The 20660-nt window shown below is 30.2% G+C and overlaps 1 protein-coding gene across 3 annotated transcripts; it reads left to right on the top strand.

The window, feature by feature from the left end:
- Window positions 1-1135: 1135 nt before the first annotated feature.
- Window positions 1136-18755, top strand: LOC107438261 (bride of sevenless). Of its 3 annotated transcripts, none has more exons than XM_043046154.2 (8): window positions 1136-1470; window positions 6088-6370; window positions 8537-8650; window positions 8728-8840; window positions 12375-12520; window positions 13702-14180; window positions 15190-15329; window positions 17285-18755. In XM_043046154.2, the coding sequence occupies exons 2-8, from the start codon at window positions 6097-6099 to the stop codon at window positions 18389-18391; spliced, it is 2373 nt and encodes a 790-aa protein (XP_042902088.1). In that variant the 5' UTR covers window positions 1136-1470; window positions 6088-6096; the 3' UTR covers window positions 18392-18755. The 3 variants fall into 3 exon arrangements, with proteins under 3 accessions (XP_042902088.1, XP_042902087.1, XP_071035624.1); XM_043046153.2 differs by having other exon boundaries at window positions 1340-1470; window positions 12375-12532; XM_071179523.1 differs by lacking the exon at window positions 1136-1470 and adding an exon at window positions 4894-4941 and having other exon boundaries at window positions 12375-12532.
- Window positions 18756-20660: the final 1905 nt, after the last annotated feature.

The raw sequence follows: 20660 nt of genomic DNA, 5'->3' as shown, positions 1-20660 counted from the left end.
GCAAAATGGAAGTTTGTTCAATAGAAGTCCGACTGTAGTTAGAAATAGATAATGTTTAAAAAATATGTTATGATAAATTTTAGTCGTACTAAGTTAGAATATTGAGAACAGCGTTCGAACTAGATGTTGATTTCCCTCCATATATTTTATTTTATTATTTTTTTTTAATGTTTTTTTTTTAACATTTTAGTTCGCAATTTATTTTTCAAAATTAATTTGGAACATTTATTTGCAACAACTGTACTATACTATCACACTAATCGATCAGGAAAAATAAACGTTTTTATTAAGTAATCATTGTATGAAGAGCAAAAAGCAGAATAATCCAAAATTGAAGTGTCTTGCTGTCAAAGGGTACGGAAAATATTGCAAACAAGCCGGATGAACTCTTAAGTCACAAGCAAAAGAAGAAACGTTAGTAATTACATTTAGTCCATTAAAAAGTGAGGGAATAATATCGTTTGCACGCCTAGTAAAGGGGAAAACTCAAAATGTTAATTTTTGCATATTTAAATCCATAAATAGAGCCAAATGCCGGATGTGAATAATAAAGTGTGAGAAAACCTTTAATTTTTAATAATAAATAAAGAAACATATGTAGAAAAATGCTGAAATTGAAATGAAAAAAATTTAATAATACGTAATAATTAACATTCGTACCAAAGCATTTTTTTTTTTTTTTCAAATTAAAAATGTAAAGAGAGATCAAGTATTCCGTACAATAAATTTTATTTGAACCAATTTGCGGCGAGTCGCTTGACTTACTAAATCAAAGGTTAATTTTTTTTATCACTCAAGAAACCTTTGTCGTAATACTGAGCTACGATATAAAGTTAGTACTAGCAGTTGAAAATAAAACCTTTAAGCACCCTATCCGTTTTATTCCTTATGTGCTACCTCTAGAAACACTTGTTCGAGCAACAATCAGCAACTAATACTGCTCTTTAAGAGCTACCATTCCTCCCCCTTAACATTGATTTTTTTTTCCCTTGTTCATTTTCTAATTATGCATAACCTGGCATTTATAATTGTTGCGGTCAGTTAAAATGTCAAACATCTTTTCAATTAAAATAAGAGGGAGGACTGAGTTATTCCCTTCCTGGAGGTTATCATTAAAAAATAAAGGCTTTGTTGTGACTTCGTTGCTATAGCAACTTAAAGTGCGGTTCTTGAATGCAAAACTAAGGATGATGTTCTTTTTTTATTCGAATATAGAATAGAAAAATTTTGTAGGTAAAGGTCTAAGAAGGTGGAGCATATATCTTTGTTTTCCGATATCTCCATAGCGTGCGGGGAAAAATAGTTACCATAACTTCTGAAATGACCAACCGGCAGCGATGTTTATTATCACGGCCATAATTTAAGATGTTTCATGAAACGAGTAATCCGGTTTGAATATCTTAAGACACCCAAGTCATATTTGGATAACTGTTTATTTAAATAATAAATTGAAATTCTCTTGGGATTTAAGTAAGTAGATTTAATAATTTCTTTTTTTACATATTAACAAAAATTTCACGCAAATTTAGAAGACATAAATTTATAGCAAACTGTTGTATGTTTGTTCACACAACGTCATCCGGTCGATCCGAAATTAATTTAGATAGTTGTTTGTTTATATAAATATTCGATGTCTACTTGAACTTTTGATTAGAAATTTCCAGAATTTTTATTTGGAATTTCAATCGAAATCAGATTTTATGAATCAATCGCGAAATGAAGTTTTTTTTAGTTAATATTTAAATCAATATATCTAGAATTTGCTTTTATAAATTGTACTCGTTCAACAAGTAAAAACTGAGAGAAAAAAATTAGTCTGACTAACGTTTCACCACCGCCAACATGCAATTACTGTTAAAAACAAAATTTTTTGTTTTAAAAATAATAGCGTTAATTATCCTCTGCTTTAAATAACTTAAAATATCCATGACAAAATTCTTAAAAGCATTTTATTGTTAGAATTAAATTTTATTTTTTTTTTAATATTTTTTGTTTATTTATTTATTTTTGGGGAAAAAGGTGTGTAGTAAGTTCCTAATTTTCAAATAAATATCATATTTACATTTTTCTGAATAAAACAAGATATATATTTAGACATTTTAAGTTACAAATTTTTACACTGCAATATTTTGACTGTTGTAAAAAAAAATTGCAATAAAATTTTTCTAATGTTAACCATTTATTTAGAACCGTCTAAATGTGTATACATGTTATTAAATCGGCATTGTCGTTATCAAAGCAATTGATGATATTCTTAAATCCTTTTAAAATAATTTAAAATCTTTGTCAAAATTAAAGTTTAAAATATATGCACTTAGAGAGTCACAAATTAATATTTGAGAAAAAAATTCTGCCGAAGTCTGGAGTGAAAGTAGTGAAGGAAGACGGAATGAAAAACATCAGAACGTTTCCTGAAGAAATTTGTAAGTATTTCTAATAATCACCTTTCAACCGGTCTCTGTTTCCTCCAGCAATCAAACATGTTTTGATATTTTTGGTCTCGTTTTTCTCTGTAGTGATTCCTCGTTGAGTAGTTTTTCCACGCTAAATTATAAATTTGAAAGCCTTGATCACCATAATATCCAACTTAATTTTAGACAAGGATTTTAAAATTACAAGTTATGGGTGGTTGTAACAAAAATCCAGGAGATTTAAATAAAACGCGTTTCGAGAAACATTCGTTTTTATTATTCAGCCATTTATGAATAAAAATTAATTATTTTTATTTTGTAAATCGTTGTTACGCATTGATTTTTTTTTTACGAATAATGATAACTACTCAAATAAAACCTTGTTATTTTGCGCCTTGCAAACAAAACCAATGAGAACCAAACTTTTAGGTTGAGAAAATCTTTTCCATACTTTTAACTCCACCTGGACAGAATAAAACATCGAATAAGTAAAAAAAAAAAAGAGGGGGGGGGGAGGGCTTTGCCGAGATAAAGTCACTTTTGACTATAGCCAAAATATCCGCTATTTTTTTTATATGACTTAAATTATGCAATATTGCATACCATTTACCAATCCAAGGAAGAAAATGACATCAGTATAACGTCAAATTTCGATTATCGCACTCTTCAATTCTATCACAAACTAAAGTCCCTCTGTGGACTGATCGTTAAGACACGGTTCCCAGTAGATCACCTCAAGCATCACTGGCTGCGATCAGTGTGCGGGTGGGTGACCTCTTGGATCAGTCTGCGTAGGGACCGAGGGTGTGCGGTATTGGTCCTCGTTAAACTGTTCTACCGTAAAGTGCTCGACTTCGCGTGCAGGTCGTCGGGCTACCGAAGCGGGGGCGCCATCCCCTCCGCAGAGGATCAAAATTGAGATGTCTTCGGATCATCCTCAAAGATGTTTCCCAGACCGTCACCAATAGCCCATTGTGCAGCTCTAGTGCGACGTAAATTAACTACAACAACAAAAATAAAAATGCTTCTTTTTTGTATATACAGCGTTAGTGAGGATATCCCTTCACGTTTTCTTGGGTACAGTAGCCCATGTTGAAAGATAACCAAAAGCGAAGCATTTTAGAAAATAAAAGAATTACGATGGCACAGACTGCTATGTGTGCTATTATAATAGTATGGAGAAGGGAAAAAAATATATTATTCCTTATACTTTAAGGTGGAGGTTCGTTAAATGTGTAGTAAGGCCTCCAGCTGTAGTATTAAACTTAACCTAGCCGTTCTCCCAGACTGTGAAAACTGCCGATAATCACGAATTTCTGGAAATCCGTTTAGTGCCTTTTGCAGGGATAATTGATGGCCCAATTCGGATTATCTAGCAAAATCACGAATCTATTTACGTTGCAAAATCTCCATAGTGCTGGTTTTTGGATAATAGAGTGCGTGTCATGAATGGCTTGCCCTTTTACCTGAACTATATCCCAAAGAAAACGCAGGGATATCATCAGTAGGACTGTATATTCCAAAAAGTAGCAGTTTCAGTTGGTGGCAGAACTGAAGGTTACCATCATTGAAACATGGATTAATATTAATGATAATGCCTTTCAGGGTTTAGTAAATGGTACGCATTTATTTCAAGTTTATTTTAATAAACATTTCGGAAATATTATCCATAATTAGAAGTGGCTGCATTTCGTTCGACGGGACACTTTCCTCATTATTTACTTGTTCGATTTTTCTATCCTGTTCAGGTGGGTCAGAAAATGAGTTGTACCTTGTAAATATGTGTCTAAAAACACTTGTTAATAGACTTTCTAAATATAAATATTTGATTCTCATTGGTTTCCTTTGCCCCCAGTTATGGCGAAATCAAGGTGGTTTTATTTAATTGGGACATACTATTATTACGTTTATACAATAAATTTCGAAAATCAAATTGGTGTCATGTTCTTTTTAATAATAATTGAACAAATTGACAGAGATTTAGGTCGAAAATTATCTTTAACTATTGTTTGAAAGATAAACTATTATTATATGTCTATTTGTTAAATTTCTAATTTAAATTCAAATAATTCTAAATTCTTGAATTGAACACTAACTTTGAACATCTTTAATTTAGAAAATATTTAATTACATTTTATCACGCATTTCTATTCTTTTGTCAACAAATATATTTTTTTATACAAATGTCTTACCTACATTATGAGGGATTATTAAAATCTGATAAATGCTCAAGTCGTTTTGCATTTTCTTTTTATCCTAAAAACTTACAGAATACAAACACTGTCATATTAAATCTTGCATTGAATACAAAGTATTTTGTGACCTTATTTTTGCACTATGTTACCAGGGTTTGACATAGATTTTTTCTCTATTTCTGTTAAAGAATGTGCTTAGAATCCACTGCTATTATTAGCATAAGAAAATATTCTATGTAATACGTTCCATTTTGGATTTATTCCAAATAAGGTGAATATATTATATTACGAGAATAACAACTCTCCAGCTGGTGAAGTGCGTTACAAATATAGAGGTAATATCTTAGGACTGTATTTAAAAAATGAAAAAAAAAAAAACAACATTTTTATAATAAGTTAAACAATAAAAATACTTCAAATACTTCTAATTTTAATTGAAATATTTATACTATTCTGATATTAAATTTTCATGTATAGTTACCCAAAAAATAAGCTAAACATTTTACATATTTCATAGACTTTATTGATTATCGAAGCATATTCTGGAATTGTTTAGAATCTATTAATCCCATATTTCGTAACTTAAAGTTTTCTATGCTTTTGGAGAACTGCCATTTAATTTCAAGATTAATTGATAAAAGGTGGTCAAAAAATTTAAAATTATATAAAAGATTACTTAAACAGAAGGTGACAAAAGTGTTCAGTTTGCTGCGTCCTGCTTATGAAACCAGTACCTACCAAGTCTCAAAATCGGTTACCAAACTAGCCAATAGATAGCAGTGCTAACTGAGAAAAGGTATTAAAAAAAATTCCGAAATTACCTCAATTTTTAGCAAATATCTTGTGTAGTCTAATTCTGATGTTAAAATTTAAAAAAGCACTTCCACAGTTGGAATGGTCTGACAAGAAGCAGAAAACGTTTCATAATTTTCCTAGGCAACGCTTTTTTGATGTTAAAATTAGTAAAGAATTTTGAAACTTGATGAAAAAAACATTTTTGTCCAAGGCAGTATCAAACTTGTATCATAGGTTTGTTGAGAAGGCCAAGGCCCATCCTGGGCTGTCGTACCAATGAGAAGAGAAGTATCAAACTTATTCCCTTTCATTATTCTTTAATTGATTTATCAAACTGACAACCATTTTTGGCACACGTAGTTAATGATGGTTTAGTGTAGACAATCAGTTTAAAATAGATAATTTTTTTAAGAAAAGCTTCTTTTTTCAATTGAAAGCAGCCTTATATAAAGTCGGTGAATAGATATGCTCAATACTTTAAACACAAAAATTTTTTTAATGCAACAAAAAAACTCTAAAAACTTCGTGTTTTAAATTAAATATATCACATCAAATAATTCTCAAATTTAAAACTTTAATAGGTTTTAAAGAATAACTTTTTAGTCTTAAAAAGAAGTGTTTTTACACGTAATTATGGATTACTTTATATTTTAAATGCATGTATCTTTTTTCTTCTGATTTTACAGAATCACAACATGAGGAGTTTTGTATGTTTCATTTTTCTAATAAAATTAGTAACTGCATTTAATAAAACTACTGCTGAGATTTGCATGGACGATGATGCTCTGCCGCAGCCATTAGTAGAGAAGAGAGGGAAAGATACAGATTTGCGATTCATCGGATTCTTTGATGTTCACGAAGGAGAAAATTGCGAGTTGTTAATACCAGGGGGCGTGGAACAAGTGATGATGGCTATCGGACAATTTGAAAATCAACTGGTATTATCGGACTTAAATGCTTCTGAGATAGGTAAATACTGATGTTAAGATCATTTTTATAAATTTTTCTTTACTTTTAAAAAGCGTTTTTTTTTCATTCAAAAAAGTATTAAAATTTATCAACCAATCACTCTAAAAACCCTCAAAGATAAAATATTAAATGTTTAAAAATAAAGCCTAGCGCCACTAATTAAAACAGAAGAAAACTAATTTATGAAAAGCATGATCTGAAAAGTCAGATTCGAATGTTTTGAGTGATCGAAAGCTGGTTGCTTAAACAATTATTTATTTTAAAAATGCGTGTACAGTATTGTTGAAGCACTAAAAGGAAACGTTAAAGTAATAAATTGTTTAATGCTTCCTACATACGCCTTTTTCTACAATGATTATAGTTGATTGAGGAGTGAGGATTCAGATTTCTGAGTTACTAACCAACCATCCTACAGTGAGCATCTATGTCTTTAAGCATTTTTCTTTAAACTACAAAGCACTTTTCGCGGTAGTTACAATACAATTTCTTTCAAACTTTAAGAGAGTGGTGATTTAGCTTTATATCAGCTTTAGCCTTACTCATATCATGAGTAAAACACAAATAATAGTACAAAAATGGACATACTCTTGTTTCAGTTCTATAAACAAGATTTTTCCTCTAAATGTAACTATGCAGAATAACAGAAAAATCTTTTGTTCTATGTATAGACACTGAGAAATGGCATATTAAGAATACGACGCTGCGGATTTGAGAGGATTTGTTGGCGTGGATGATGAAGAGAAGGCGAGTCCATTATAGGGAATCTTTCATTTAAAACTCTCTCTCTTTATCTTTCTTTATTTTTTTCGGTCGCAGAAAATTTTCGGATTTGAATTTTTGTATCTTTTTTAAATTATAAATTTAATATTTTTAAATGAATTATTTTTAAATGAATTATTTTTAAATGAATTATTTTTAAATGAATTATTTTCAAAATTAGAATTATAATTTTTATAAAATTAAGACAGATGTCATTGGCCTCGTATAAGCATTGCATGCAAGATAAAATAAAAAATTTGCTCGTTTAATCTGCGTTGACTCGGTTCACACACATCACGCAACCCTGGTCAAACAAGCTAGTCACATTTTAGGACTCTATCTTTTAGAAGACATGGCAGGAATGCCTCGTGATTTCCCCCGGTCTGACGACGAGGACAGCATTTGAGCCGGCACCCCTCTCTCCAAACTTCCACACCACAAGGACTTTTAGTCATGACAGGTGCACCTTGCTGCGAGTACAAATCAGTTGTTTTGTAGTTTTGACGACTTCCAGGATCGAACTCATCACTGCTAGTTCTCCACCATATAATCCTTACCACTTATGTACTGTACGAAAATAAATAAATATAAATTGAAAAATACGATTTGAAAAATATTGAATGTAATTTTGAAATCCTATTTGAAAAATTTATAACACCCTGGTTTAAAAAATAAGATTATATTTCAAATTAAGATTTAAATTTTAAAACAATTGAAGCTGTGATAAAAGAAATCAAATCAAAAGAATTTTCCAAGTAAAAAAAATGAATTAAAATAACCCCTCTGCTATAGTAGAGCTGTAACATATGATGAGTTAGCTTCACATGACTTCCCCTCTTACCTCAGAAATCCCTCTTGTTATCCTTGAAGAATGCCGTTCTTGGACATGCTCCCTTCTACTTTACGCCAGCAAATCCTCTCAAAATCTATGACGTCTCATTCTTAATTTACCCCTACTTATAGATTCTTGTTTCTAGAACCAAACAAGAGTTCTTGTGCCATTATTTGTACTTTATTCTCGCTGCTTAGTTTATTTCATACATAGCACAAAGTATGCCCTATTTTCATTAAGATGAGGCATCTCTGCACATCATTTTTTTATTTTCTGCATATAAAGAGAAAGCAATTGTTTTTACAATAATAGTGTTTATTATGCAACGAAACGTTTCTATCCCCTTCTCGCCTATCCCCGAATATCATTTAGTAATTATATTGGGAAGTCACACGTCTTATCTTTATTTTATTTTATTTGTATTCAGTGATGTTTACGCATTCAGTGACATGCCTATTCGCTATAGAACTTGATACAAAAGTATGCTCATTATCCTGAGATATTTTTTAATAAATTTGTGATCGAATCCGTTTTCAGATGCATATATTTATAATGTTTAAAATATTTTAATTTAGGTTTTGAGGTATATGACACTTGTTTAAAGACTTCTGTTGCTTTGCTAAATCTCATGCAGGCTTTGAAATCATCTCACTCTGTGCATGAAGAATGCGGAGCTCTTCAATATACTGGTATTATGATTTTTTTTTCCCATCAGATTATGAAAATCTTATGATTTTTACTCATTAAGGATTTTTTTTTTCATTAGGTGTGATTGGTCCACTTAATACAACGTTGCAAAGAAATATGCAAATTTTGTTAGAAGCCATGAAGATATCTTACTTTCCATTGCAAATCACGTCGTTGAAAGAAGAAATCAAAGTGAGTATTTCAGTCTACAATTTTCATGGGATACGTCGGGACCGTGTGGGATAATTTTTGCTGCAAAACATTCAGATCTTAGGTCATAGGGGTCATGACCCCCTCCCCCAAATTGAAAATAAATAAATAAAAATAATAATTCTTTTTAATAGGTTACAAAAGAAATAAATATTTAAAAATTATCTAAAGGGGGATAAACATAGGTCGGAAAAATCGATTTTTTTTTTTTTTTTTTTTTTTTTTTTTTTTTTTTTTTTTTTNTTTTTTTTTTTTTTTTTTGCAAAATGGCAGCGTGAAGAAAAAGCAGGACTTGAAGTGCCCTTTCCAAGATTATTAATGCCTGTGACATCGATTTGTACCCATCAATCGATATGTTATTGAGAATTTTAATGGACTCGCACGCATTATTAAACATTCATCGAGAAATTGTTGAAAAAATCATTGACACATTTACCAAAGTTTCTGAAAAACGCATTACATTTATTATTTAAAGATTTTGAATACTTGAATTATTTATGTAATGTTCTATTGTTCATTATGAAAAAAATAAATGAGAAGACTAGCATTAAAAACCTCAGTTTTTTTTCTTCTTTTTTTCAAAAAAAATATTTAAATTCTTTTTTTTTATAAAAAAAATTTATTGTGTGTGTATGTGTGTGGGGAGGATCAGAGTATATGACCCCCTCCAGGAAACATTTCTGGATCCGCCCCTGGTCATCTCATAATCCTACGTACAATATTTGGGGGGCGTATTGTAAAATTGATAATCTTTCAATATTTAGGCTAATGTTAGACTAATATTATATAATACTGATATCAGGGAAACTGAACAAATTACTGAATAAAACAAAAAGTCTGCAAGTTTTTTTTTTTTATAATGTTTAAAATTCAGTCTAAAATTACGTATTTAAAAACTGAAATATTTTCACTTAAAGCAAATATTTTCACTTAAAAGTATTTCGCTTGGTACTTAGTTGTAAAAAATAATATTAAAAAAAAAAATTTCATAATACTATTTTTCGTCAGCTGTCAGCTTCGTTCTCCCCTTGACTAGGGAGGGCATATCTTGATTTCAAACAATTAACTTAAAAAAAGACATTATTTCCTTTTGTGCTACCAATGTTAGCAAAGATTTATGTTTTGCAAATAATTACAGGATATGTATTTTCTTCCCAACTTCGAAAGCTAGTAGAATGCAGCAATGAATTTTGTTTGCATGGAATGACAGGTTATCTATTGTTTTCACAGCGTTACGAGCTCATAAGCAGTGAAATACTTTTACAGGGAACTACGGGATTTATTTTTCTCTCTGTTACAAAAACTAACAAGTAGTAAAAAACTTGCCAGGGAATTAGAAGTCAGTATAAATTTTCTTCTCAGATCTAATAAATAGTAAGTACAGAACACTTTTACAAGAAGTTACAGAATACGTAATGCGATTGTAAAATAAGTTCGCAAGAAATATTGCTACTGGATCAAATTACATAAAAAAACATCTCAGTCATTATTCCTAACATGGAAGATAAGATTGTTGGAATGAAAATAATTTTAAAATTACTCTAAAAACGTTTAAAAAATTTAATTTGAAATTTGTTTTTGTTTAATAAAAAAAACAGTAAGAAATTATTTTAAAATATTAAAAAATAAAATTTGAAGTAAATGTTAAAAAGCAAAAATAATAAGTAATAGGTACTATTTTATCAAATTTTGAAATAATTTGTTTTTACAGAAATTTCGAAGATACGTCCTGAATCAATATATTAAGCTTTTCTCATTATAAGGTACAGTTGAGCAAGAAACGAGCTACTCGGAGTAACTTTAGATCTTATGATCGCATTTTCAAGAACTAGGATGCAATCTTAATAGCTAGAAGAGAATTCATGAGATGCGTTGAGATTAATTAGTATAGATAATATTTTAAGGAACAAAAACAAATATCAGGAGCACAATTTATTTTTTTCTGAATAAGCAAACTTTTTTTTTTAAAGAATGTCAATTTTTTCCTCTGAAAATAAACGAAACCACTATCTGGAAAAAAAGTGGTTCTGAATATTTAGTCAAGAAAGCAGTCAAAAGTTTAAGCCTTGAGTAAAAATTTACAATTAAAAGTATCCTCTTATTTTAGCGATTTTATGTTCGCATACAAAACAGAGAAACGCCCTTAACAACTATAATCAATTCTATTGATTTAATAACAGAACAGTAAAATGTGTAGGTTAGTGTATGATACCTTGGATTGGTTGCATGAAATCGTCCATTTTTCTATTATTTTTATCGTGATTTCTTATTATTAACAAGTCTCACTTTTAAGTAATTTTCTCTGTTTTCTGAATGAACATAAGAAATTGCCAAAATAAGGGAACACTTTATTGTAAACTTTTACCAATACATCAACTACATGAATTGTAACAAAATACATTAAGTACTAACCTTTATAAAACACACCAGGCTTGGCATAATTTTGATATCAATCATTCAAGTTCTAGAAACGGATTCCAATGCTTGACCACTAATAACACATATCAGTATAAAATATAAATCCGAGTATAAAAGTAAAATTCATTTAAGAACCAGGAAACTTTTAATCATTTCTAAGTAAATTCTCAATTCTATCATTCGTAAGACCTCAAAACTAATTAAACTGTGGAAAATGTTTTAAGTGATAATATTATAAAATTTTTCAAGCAATCTCCTTTATTTTCTAATCCTCTAACGGGTAGTCAATCACATTTCTCAACCTGTCTTATCCTTTCCCATAACAGGTTCACTACATCACACAATATCCGCCTGAATCAATCAACTTATTAAAAGTTCTAAAATTGTCGTCTGCTTTCTTAATCTGTCTCGTTGTACTGCACTTTGTTTTTGCTTAGGTGAGCCTATTTTTAAAGACTCTTAAAATTCATCGAAAGTTTTTATTTTATTTTATTTTATTTTTTCAGCACTCGACAAACCCAATGCTGAATTTTTTCCACCATCAATGTATTATAAAATAAAAAAAAGAAAGAAACCTTTTGAAAATATCTTTTGTTACTTTCCTGATACTTTTTATGTTATGAAAGTGATTAATAATGCTAAATATTAAATACTTTTGTCAAAAAAATATCAAAAATGCTTTTTGGAAGAAAAAAAATTATCAAAAGTTTTCCCTCAATTGGGTGTAATATAGCCTACGTCACAGGTTGTGTTGTTCCTACTAAATTTAACCCATGAACAATATTAAGCTATAATTTTCNGTTACTTTCCTGATACTTTTTATGTTATGAAAGTGATTAATAATGCTAAATAGTAAATACTTTTGTCAAAAAAATATCAAAAATGCTTTTTGGAAGAAGAAAAAAAATTATCAAAATTTTTCCCTCAATTTTATTTTAGAGTTTAAATTGGAACGAAATCATCTTTTTTCTCAGTGGTAATCCAATTCAGAATATATTATAAAATACAAAGTATAATCAAAGAATCTAACTTATTTTAATTTTATGCTTGTAAAACTAAGATATAGTAAATCATACTCGTTATTGTATTGTTTTAAAGGCTTTGTCAGAAGTGCTCTTAGACTTAAAATGGATGTCAGTAGCGGTGTTTTCTTCTACCAAAGTTTTAGACCTGGAGTTCAGGGAAGAAGTTCAGAAGAAAAATATTTGCATTGCATCTTCAGTTATTTTATCAATTGATTCAAGGTTCGTAATCAGGTTCAAGGTAACGTTTAGTCCGTAAAATTTTTATGTTAACAGCATATATCCACATTCTTTATTTTCAGAGATAATTTGATTTTCAAACATAATTTATATTTTAGTTTAAGAAATTTCAAAATATTATTCAAAGTGCATTTCGATAAAATATGAACAATTTTATGAATAATTAATTATTTGATGATGTTCGTAAAATATTAGTTATCATAAAGATGGCCAATGAATAATAATGTACTAAAGATCGAAAGGAGATTGGAACGTACATTTTACTACGTTCTGCTTAGGATAATAGCGACTTCGGACACATCTAAAATCAAAACTAGTTGCAAAGTTCATCAGCAGATGGCACTGCTAACTTAAAAATGCATGTCGAGATCAAAAAGGTTAACACACAAAATGTGATAATGTGTGAAAGGTGAAAACAAGCATCACATGAAATTAGAAAAACACATTAGCACTGAAGTACAAGTGACAGCTCTATTTAAACAGTAAATTCTTACAATAATTTATTTAAGGACGATGCCCACACCCCTTATTAAAAATAATACAAATTGTTGAGATTTTTATTATTCTTAATAAGGTGTGTTAAGTGAAAAAAAAATGCGAAATGACGTAGAATTCGAAAATCCTGCTCCCTAAGGGTTGACAACTCGTTCACCCAAACAGGTGTAAATAAAATAAAAAAATTTATCAAGTTTGACTTATAATGCCCGTTAATCGGCCAATTGGCGTTGCCAATCAACACGGACGTTACAAGTTTTCAGAATGAAATAATCACGATTTGCAACAACGTTAGCATATAGACTAAGGGAGAAATTAATTGCAACTAATAATTATTTAGTCACCCGATGAAATATTTCAGTTGAAATGGTCAAACAAACAACAAAAAACATTGTTTTCAAGTTTTTACAGTTAGCAGTACACCCTGAACAATTTGTTACCGGATAAAAATAAATTTAGTTGGCTAAACAGAATGCAACAAAACGGTTTTTTTTTTTCGTGCGATACTGTTAATATATAAATTTTAAACATGTTCGAAAAATTCCCGATTGAGCATTATCTAAGAAAATATGTTACATTTTTAGTAAATAAAATAGCATAAGAAATTAAAAATTATTTGCAATCAAATGTTGAAAATACTGATGTTTCTTTAATCACTTCTATTGTAGCAAATCGGAGAGTAATTTAAAAGAAAAGCTTCGAGAAATATCAACGTTAAACGTTCAAGTTGCTGTGGTTTTGGGATCTGGGATCGATCTACGAAAACTATATGAGACATCCATTGCCATGAATTCTTCTATTCAATACTGGCTTGTAGCCGGCTCAGATTCAACAGATTCATTGTTATCGATTATATTTGGCCCAGATCACCCGGTAATACTGTTGAGAAGAACACCCATCAATATTCCAACTGTTGATAGCAGGGTCTTATCAAATTACAAGTTTCAAGAAAAAATTAGCCGTTTGAATCCAGTACAAAGTTACATCGATTACACCAACAACTGCGTGAGAAATGGAAGTGACACCCTTTTTGATGATAATCGCTGCCAAAGTCACCAGTTTCAGACTCGAGGCTCGTTGTGGCACATCATTGAAAATTCTCTAAAGGGTCTCATAATTGATGCAACACAAAATAATGCAACGAAAGGTAATTTATTCCATAATACCATATAATTATATAATAAAATTTAATATACTGGGCTATCCAAATGTTTCATCGAGCTTCAATGAGCTGTTTATTTACAAGTACAGTACGCCAAAAAAAATGGACCATCCTGAATAACTTTTGATAAAATGGTCAGATCTTCACGTTTTAGGACCTATTCTTAATGAAATGACTCAAGGAGGTGGCCTCAAATATGCTAATTAATAAGTGCAGGCGATATTTGAAGTTACGAAATCAGACACAAAAATGTACTTTCTCTGAATAAATGTACCCATTTTTCAATTGATTCGGGTTTTTAGACCCCCAAATTATAGGGGTAGATACAATCTGGGAAATATGGTATCCATAGTTTCCCATATAGATCCCATAATGTTAATTTAAAATTTTGAAAATTTCGTCTTATCTCAAGAATTTGTAAACGAATTGAAAAGTTTTTGCCGCAATTATAAAATTCGTTTATCCAAAGAATATTTCACGCAAAAAAATATTTTAGTAAATATTTATTATTTTATTTAATAATAGTCGGAAAAACTTGGATTGCAAAATATCAATTTTTTCCATCATTTTAAAGCATGTAATTTTGCATGGCAAAATACTAAAATTGTGCAAAATCGGTTCAATAGTTCCTAAAAAATCGATTTTTAATGAAGTCGTATAATTGAAATTCGATTTTCCAAGAACTATTCAACCGATTTCGCTCAAATTTTGAATTTTGCCATGTAAAATTACATTCTTTGAAACGATGGGGAAAAATTTATACCTAATACATTCCAAATTGTTTTCAGCTATTATTACAATTACACACACTGAACATTTGTAGTGTATACCAAACACTGGCGGAGAATGTATCTTTCTTTCAATTTATCACCCGTTTTTGAGCGTTGCATACTACAAGTAAATGAACAATACTTTGTAACTAGATGAATAATTTAGATTTACTATAACTAACCCTATATTATTTAGAAATTTTTTTCACTTATATTAATTCTAGATGAAGAATTGGATAATCAAGCGACTAGAAAGAAATCCAGTGCAAGAAATGAAACAAGAGGAATACCAGAAAATTATGCGATTGAAATATGGACATTTCAGCATGCCATTGGTAGATTTTCAAAGCACAAAGAATTGCTAGTAATTTTTTTCTTTATTGTTTTGCTACACTTATATTTATTTATCTGTGTTTAATCATGCCCATTGCTATAGCATTGAAAATAACAAAGATTTCCTAAACACTCATGCAAATATTTAACATTAATCTCATCTTAGTATACTATTCAAATCTATCGTATATAGGGCTTAGAACATACATTGATCTACAACTTTTTTTCAAAAGATGGTATTTTTACATCTAACTGCCCTTTACTATTGCGTCCTGATAGATATTTTACAATTTTCGAAATTTCCACTTCATAATCGTGCAATGCACAAAAACATTTTATTCCCAGTGCGAAAACCGTCGTATTTTTTCTCTAAGAGCACTCTACTAAAAAATTTGTAACGTCATTTATTATATTTCCAATAGCCCATTATATGCAATATTACACTTACTATTCTAAATCATCATCATTGGTATCCATTTTAAATAATCATCTTGGATCGACAGTCAAGAACTTCTTCTAACTCCTTTGCAAATTGACTGTTCTAAAAACGAAGCTCAATTTTAACAAAAATAAATTCTAAAAAAGAAATATATATATATTCCCAAAACTGGGATTTTTAAAAAAAGGAAAACTTGTTTTTAGAGAAGTAAAGAGGAAAGCTTTGTTGTTGCAAGTTAAGAAACAACAGAAGAATTATACAATTTGATAACAAATAAGTCCATGCAGCTGTGTTGATGTATCTGGTAAATTCTAATTAATAGATTTTTAAAATTAAGTTATTATGGTCAAATTTTATACCTTCACAAAATACATTTTTATCTGACCAACAGACATAGGTATCGATTAGTTTTAAAGGTAGGAGCAGCGAAAAATTTATATCGTGCGCGAAAGATTTGGTCTTCAAATTTCCGAGTTTAATTTTTTCGTAAGCAGCCGACCGGCCTATGTAGGGGTTAGGGAACTGCCCTTGCATCAGAAAGGTTCTGGGTTCGAATCCCGGGCAAGGCATGGATGTTCTTTCTTTCTCTGTACTATCTGTCCTTATTGTGGGAGCAACGTTGGCTCACCTAATACGGTGCCCCTGAAAGAGAGGCCAACAAATATGCCCTGTAAATGCCTGAATTGAAAAAAAAATGTTAACACAGGTGGGCATTTGGGGGAAAAAAAATTTTTCGTAAGCATAAAAACATTATGTATGGTGGTTTAAAAATTTCACTGAGCTGTTAGTTTCAAATAGTAATTGAAAAAAAAAGAGTTTAAAACTCTTATTAAAAATTAATTCCATAAAATCAGTTTTTAAAAATTTAATTGATGTTAGGCTATTTTGTTGTCATTTACGAAAATAAATAACTAATCTCTTCGCTTTGTAAAAATTCGGCAATAATTATAATTTTAAAATTCCCAGAATTGATGTTAGGCTATTTTGTTGTCATTTACAAAAATAAATAACTAATCTCTTCGCTTTGTTAAAATTTGGCAATAATTATAATTTTAAAATTCCCAGAATATAAAACTTTTATTATATAATTCATTTAGTGAATAAGTTGATGTCAAATTGAGTATACTAATTCATCATAACGACCTAATTAAGCTACATGCCTGTTTATTGTATTCAATAAAAATGTAGACACTTTTCAAGTAGATTAGAAATTTTTTAAATTTAAATTCTAAGCTTTTAACATAATGTCATTAATTTTCTGCTGAAAATCGCGCGAGCCCATTTACCAATCAGAGTAGCTGAAAGAAAGGGACCTCTGAACCAATTGCAATTCCTTATTTCTGATGTGAAATCATGATGAAAAACCTGTATAGCAGTAGGAGGGAACTATACTTCCCAATAACCTTTTTTTTTTATTATTCAATAATCGTTCTTCGATACATTTCGACTCTGAAGAGTGTAACGCACATCATGCGTTACATTCTTACTCTCCATTTTTCTCTGCGACTTATTTAAAATGTTAACTTATACAACGTTTTACATTTTAGGTTGGTCACTTCAGCAATGATCGTCTTGAGTGGGATAAAAAAAGACTCAATGTTTTCCACTTTACGGGCTCTGGATGGTTTAAAATACCAGAATTCCACTGCAGGCAGAATTGCCACGAAATATGCGAAAACTTTGAGAACATATCTCTTGCAACTGACTTGGAAAATTTACTCAGTAGAATCTATTACTGGAAGTATGAGACGTGGATTACAGTACTGATAACAACTTCCTGCGTAGGCATTATAATATCTCTGCTCACTGGAGCATATCTTATATCAAGAGCATGCAGAGAAGATTTCGAGGAAGGCAATCAAGCTGCAAACGTTACAGTGCTTATTGCTGTTATGCTTTCCTTCTGCTGTTCAACTTTATTCCTGCTTCAAAATGACACCATATCTTGTTCCAAGAGAATAGCTATTATAGGATTAGCTTATGTAAGCATGCTTGCTCCTATTCTCGCCCGTTGTTTCCTGCTCATTGCTTCCGAAACTGATGGAATCCACGGCCATATTAGTGGTCTGTTGCAGATTATATTGTCTTTCTTCATTTTCGCTGTTCAGGTAGCGATGGCATGTTATTATTGGCTGATGAATTCCAACGAATCCACTCGTCTTATAATCAGATGTTCCATTCATACTAAAATGACTATTTGCTATTTATCATATCCAATATTTTTAAGTTTCGTGTGGTTAATGACGTCACCATTTTGCATTCGCAATCTTAGAAACAACAAAGAAGGTCTCCTCTTGCATTTAACCAGCATAGTAGTTTGTCTGGCATGGCTGATGTGGGGTTTGCTGTTTTTCTTGCTCAACCCTCGTTGGAAAGAATTCACGATTTGCTTAGGTCTAGTTGCAACAGCTAGTGCTATACTCTTAGGGATATATCTCCCGAAAGTATATCGAATGATTGTGTTCAGCGCTGCAAGAGACCAAGGGCAAGTCAGCATGCAGCCAGTTATTTTTGCTTCGACGTCATCAAGAAGTCCAAATCCGTCCATTTACGAAAGCATCAATCATGGATACAATCCGGATAAAGACGGCTACGTTGTAGACGTCTTTCGAGATGATTTTGATTCACCAACAAGAAAAATGACTCATTTATAATTCGGCTAATGAAGTTTAAAATGTCATCCGAAGTTCGACAAATAAAAGTACAAAACGACGGAAAAAAGCGATTTAAATTCAAACCCATTTATTAAAGATTTGTGAAAAATAGCAGAACTTCTCTTCTAAATATAGTTGTATATTACATGCATACGCTTAAAAAAAAATTTTTCGGTATCTTATTTTGAACCCAATTATTTAATGCCCATTCTAGACTGACGCTTAAAATACTATATTAAGATTATATGTTTAGGAAATCAACAAGTTGGATTGTATAGTGAAATAAGTATTCAACACATGGGTAAATGATGCATATTAATGATCCCTAAAAGGTGTACAAATAATAAAAGAGATGTCACTAAAATTTCGAGGTTAAATTTTTTTCTGATTATTAATTTTGATGCAACTATAGTAAATTTTGGAACAGTAATATAGGTACCAATGAATTAAAGGTATCAATCAATATTTTAAAACCTCAGAAATATTTTTTAGGTAATCTACATATTCCATGTTACTAAACATAACTACGTTGATTCCATCATGATGCAACGAAAGAAAACTGCATCCAACACAAGAATGGTAGGCCTAGATTAAGATTCAGAATTACAAGAAGGAAGTCGCAGGCTATAACCATTGAAAAATGTGACATCAGTATTTACAAACAAATAGCATACAAACTTAGAGATGAGAGTTCATGGGTGCGAACCAACTCGCCATCAAAGGAGGCTATTTATAAATGATTTTAACGTTCGTCCAACATTGAATGTTCCATAAAACGAGATGTTCTACTAGACGGAAAGTAACCACGTTGTGAAGAAGTCTACTGCAGTTATAAATATGTCTGTCCGCAGAATACTTCTTAACATTTCAACGAATTACTTACATACACTATTATAAAGCTTCTTTTAATTATGATGATGAGCTAAAATGCTTGCAGCCAAAATTATAGACCATCAACAATTCCTTTCTCAAAGCTTGTCATTTTAAATCTATAAAAATGAGATTTTTTAAAACGGATAAGATTTTATCACATTGTAAAACCTGGATCAAGTCTATGGAATTCAAATATAATCAAAGTACATAAAGAAGTTAATTTCTGCTAAGAAAGACTATACATATTTTACAACATGTAATACATTTTTGAAAAATAAGAAAAACATAACTATTTCGCCAATTTAGCTCACGTTTTTTTATGAATAATCTTTACTCCACTCAATCATTTTTTTAAAAATCGAATTGTTTCCTAGGAGTGAAAGAGTGATGCTCAAAAATTATAAAAACAATTTTTTACTGACACTTAAATAAACAATAAAATCTACGTGATCTGAAATTAAAAGTATAATTTTAAAATTCTCAATNACGTAAAATTTAAAGTAACACAAGATTTCGATTGGAACCCTCTAGGCAATAGAAAAAGGGGAAAAACCTAAAAATACTTGGCACAAGACGATTGTAAACAAATTAAAAACAATGGGAAAGATTTGGAGAGAGGCGAAATATCTGGACACAAATAGAGTGAGATGGGATGATGGAACCCCTAAGCTGCAATTCAAAGTGAAAAGGTATATGTATGAAAAACTGAATACGTCATTTAATTTTACAACTTCGCTGTGTTAAATGAAAATGAGTTCCCTTTGTTCATTATGAGGAAAGTAAAGAATGATCTATAAAAATCCAGGGAAAACAAAAAATAGTTTCCCAAAATTTTCCTCTATTGATAATTTTTTTTAAAATAAAAAACACCAAATAAGTTTAGTAATTTTTAATACAACAATTATTAAAAAGTTAAAACATGATTTATTTTATTATTTTCTTATAAAATAAAAAGTATGAAGTAATTATAATTAATTTTTCTTAGAATTTCTGAATTTTATAAAACTCATACAAACAGTTCTGCAACAACGTTTTCAAAAACAATAGCTCAATCAATTACCATTGTTACAAAAAAAGGAATAGAATGAATGTTCTGGCAGGATTGATAGTTGCTTCACAAAATGACAAATCCATTTATCACCCATTACGTATTCAAGGAATTTGAAAGAAATTTCAATCCAAAAATTCAAGAAAAAAATTTCAAGCATACTTTTAAATCTTTATGCATTTAACGGTACAATTAATTGCGTGAAAACACCATTAGAGGTAAGCACGTTAATATTTATTGTATACCTAGGATATTATTATTATTATTAGAAAAGGGTATGGGATTTTTTACATTAATAAATATTTTTGTTTTATGTAACTTTTCATTAGCATCGAAATATTCAGAGTA

Source organism: Parasteatoda tepidariorum, chromosome 4 (genome assembly GCF_043381705.1).
Source record: "Parasteatoda tepidariorum isolate YZ-2023 chromosome 4, CAS_Ptep_4.0, whole genome shotgun sequence".
Taxonomy (NCBI): domain Eukaryota; kingdom Metazoa; phylum Arthropoda; class Arachnida; order Araneae; family Theridiidae; genus Parasteatoda; species Parasteatoda tepidariorum.
This window is presented reverse-complemented; position numbering and strand designations above follow the sequence as displayed.

Coding starts and splice junctions, on each gene's coding strand:
- LOC107438261 (XM_043046153.2), top strand. CDS start 6,097: ATGAGGAGTTTTGTATGTTTCATTTTTCTAATAAAATTAGTAACTGCA. Junction 12,533..13,701: donor GATTCAAGGTTCGTAATCAG/GTTCAAGGTAAC, acceptor CTTCTATTGTAG/CAAATCGGAGAGTAATTTAA. Junction 14,181..15,189: donor ACAAAATAATGCAACGAAAG/GTAATTTATTCC, acceptor TATTAATTCTAG/ATGAAGAATTGGATAATCAA.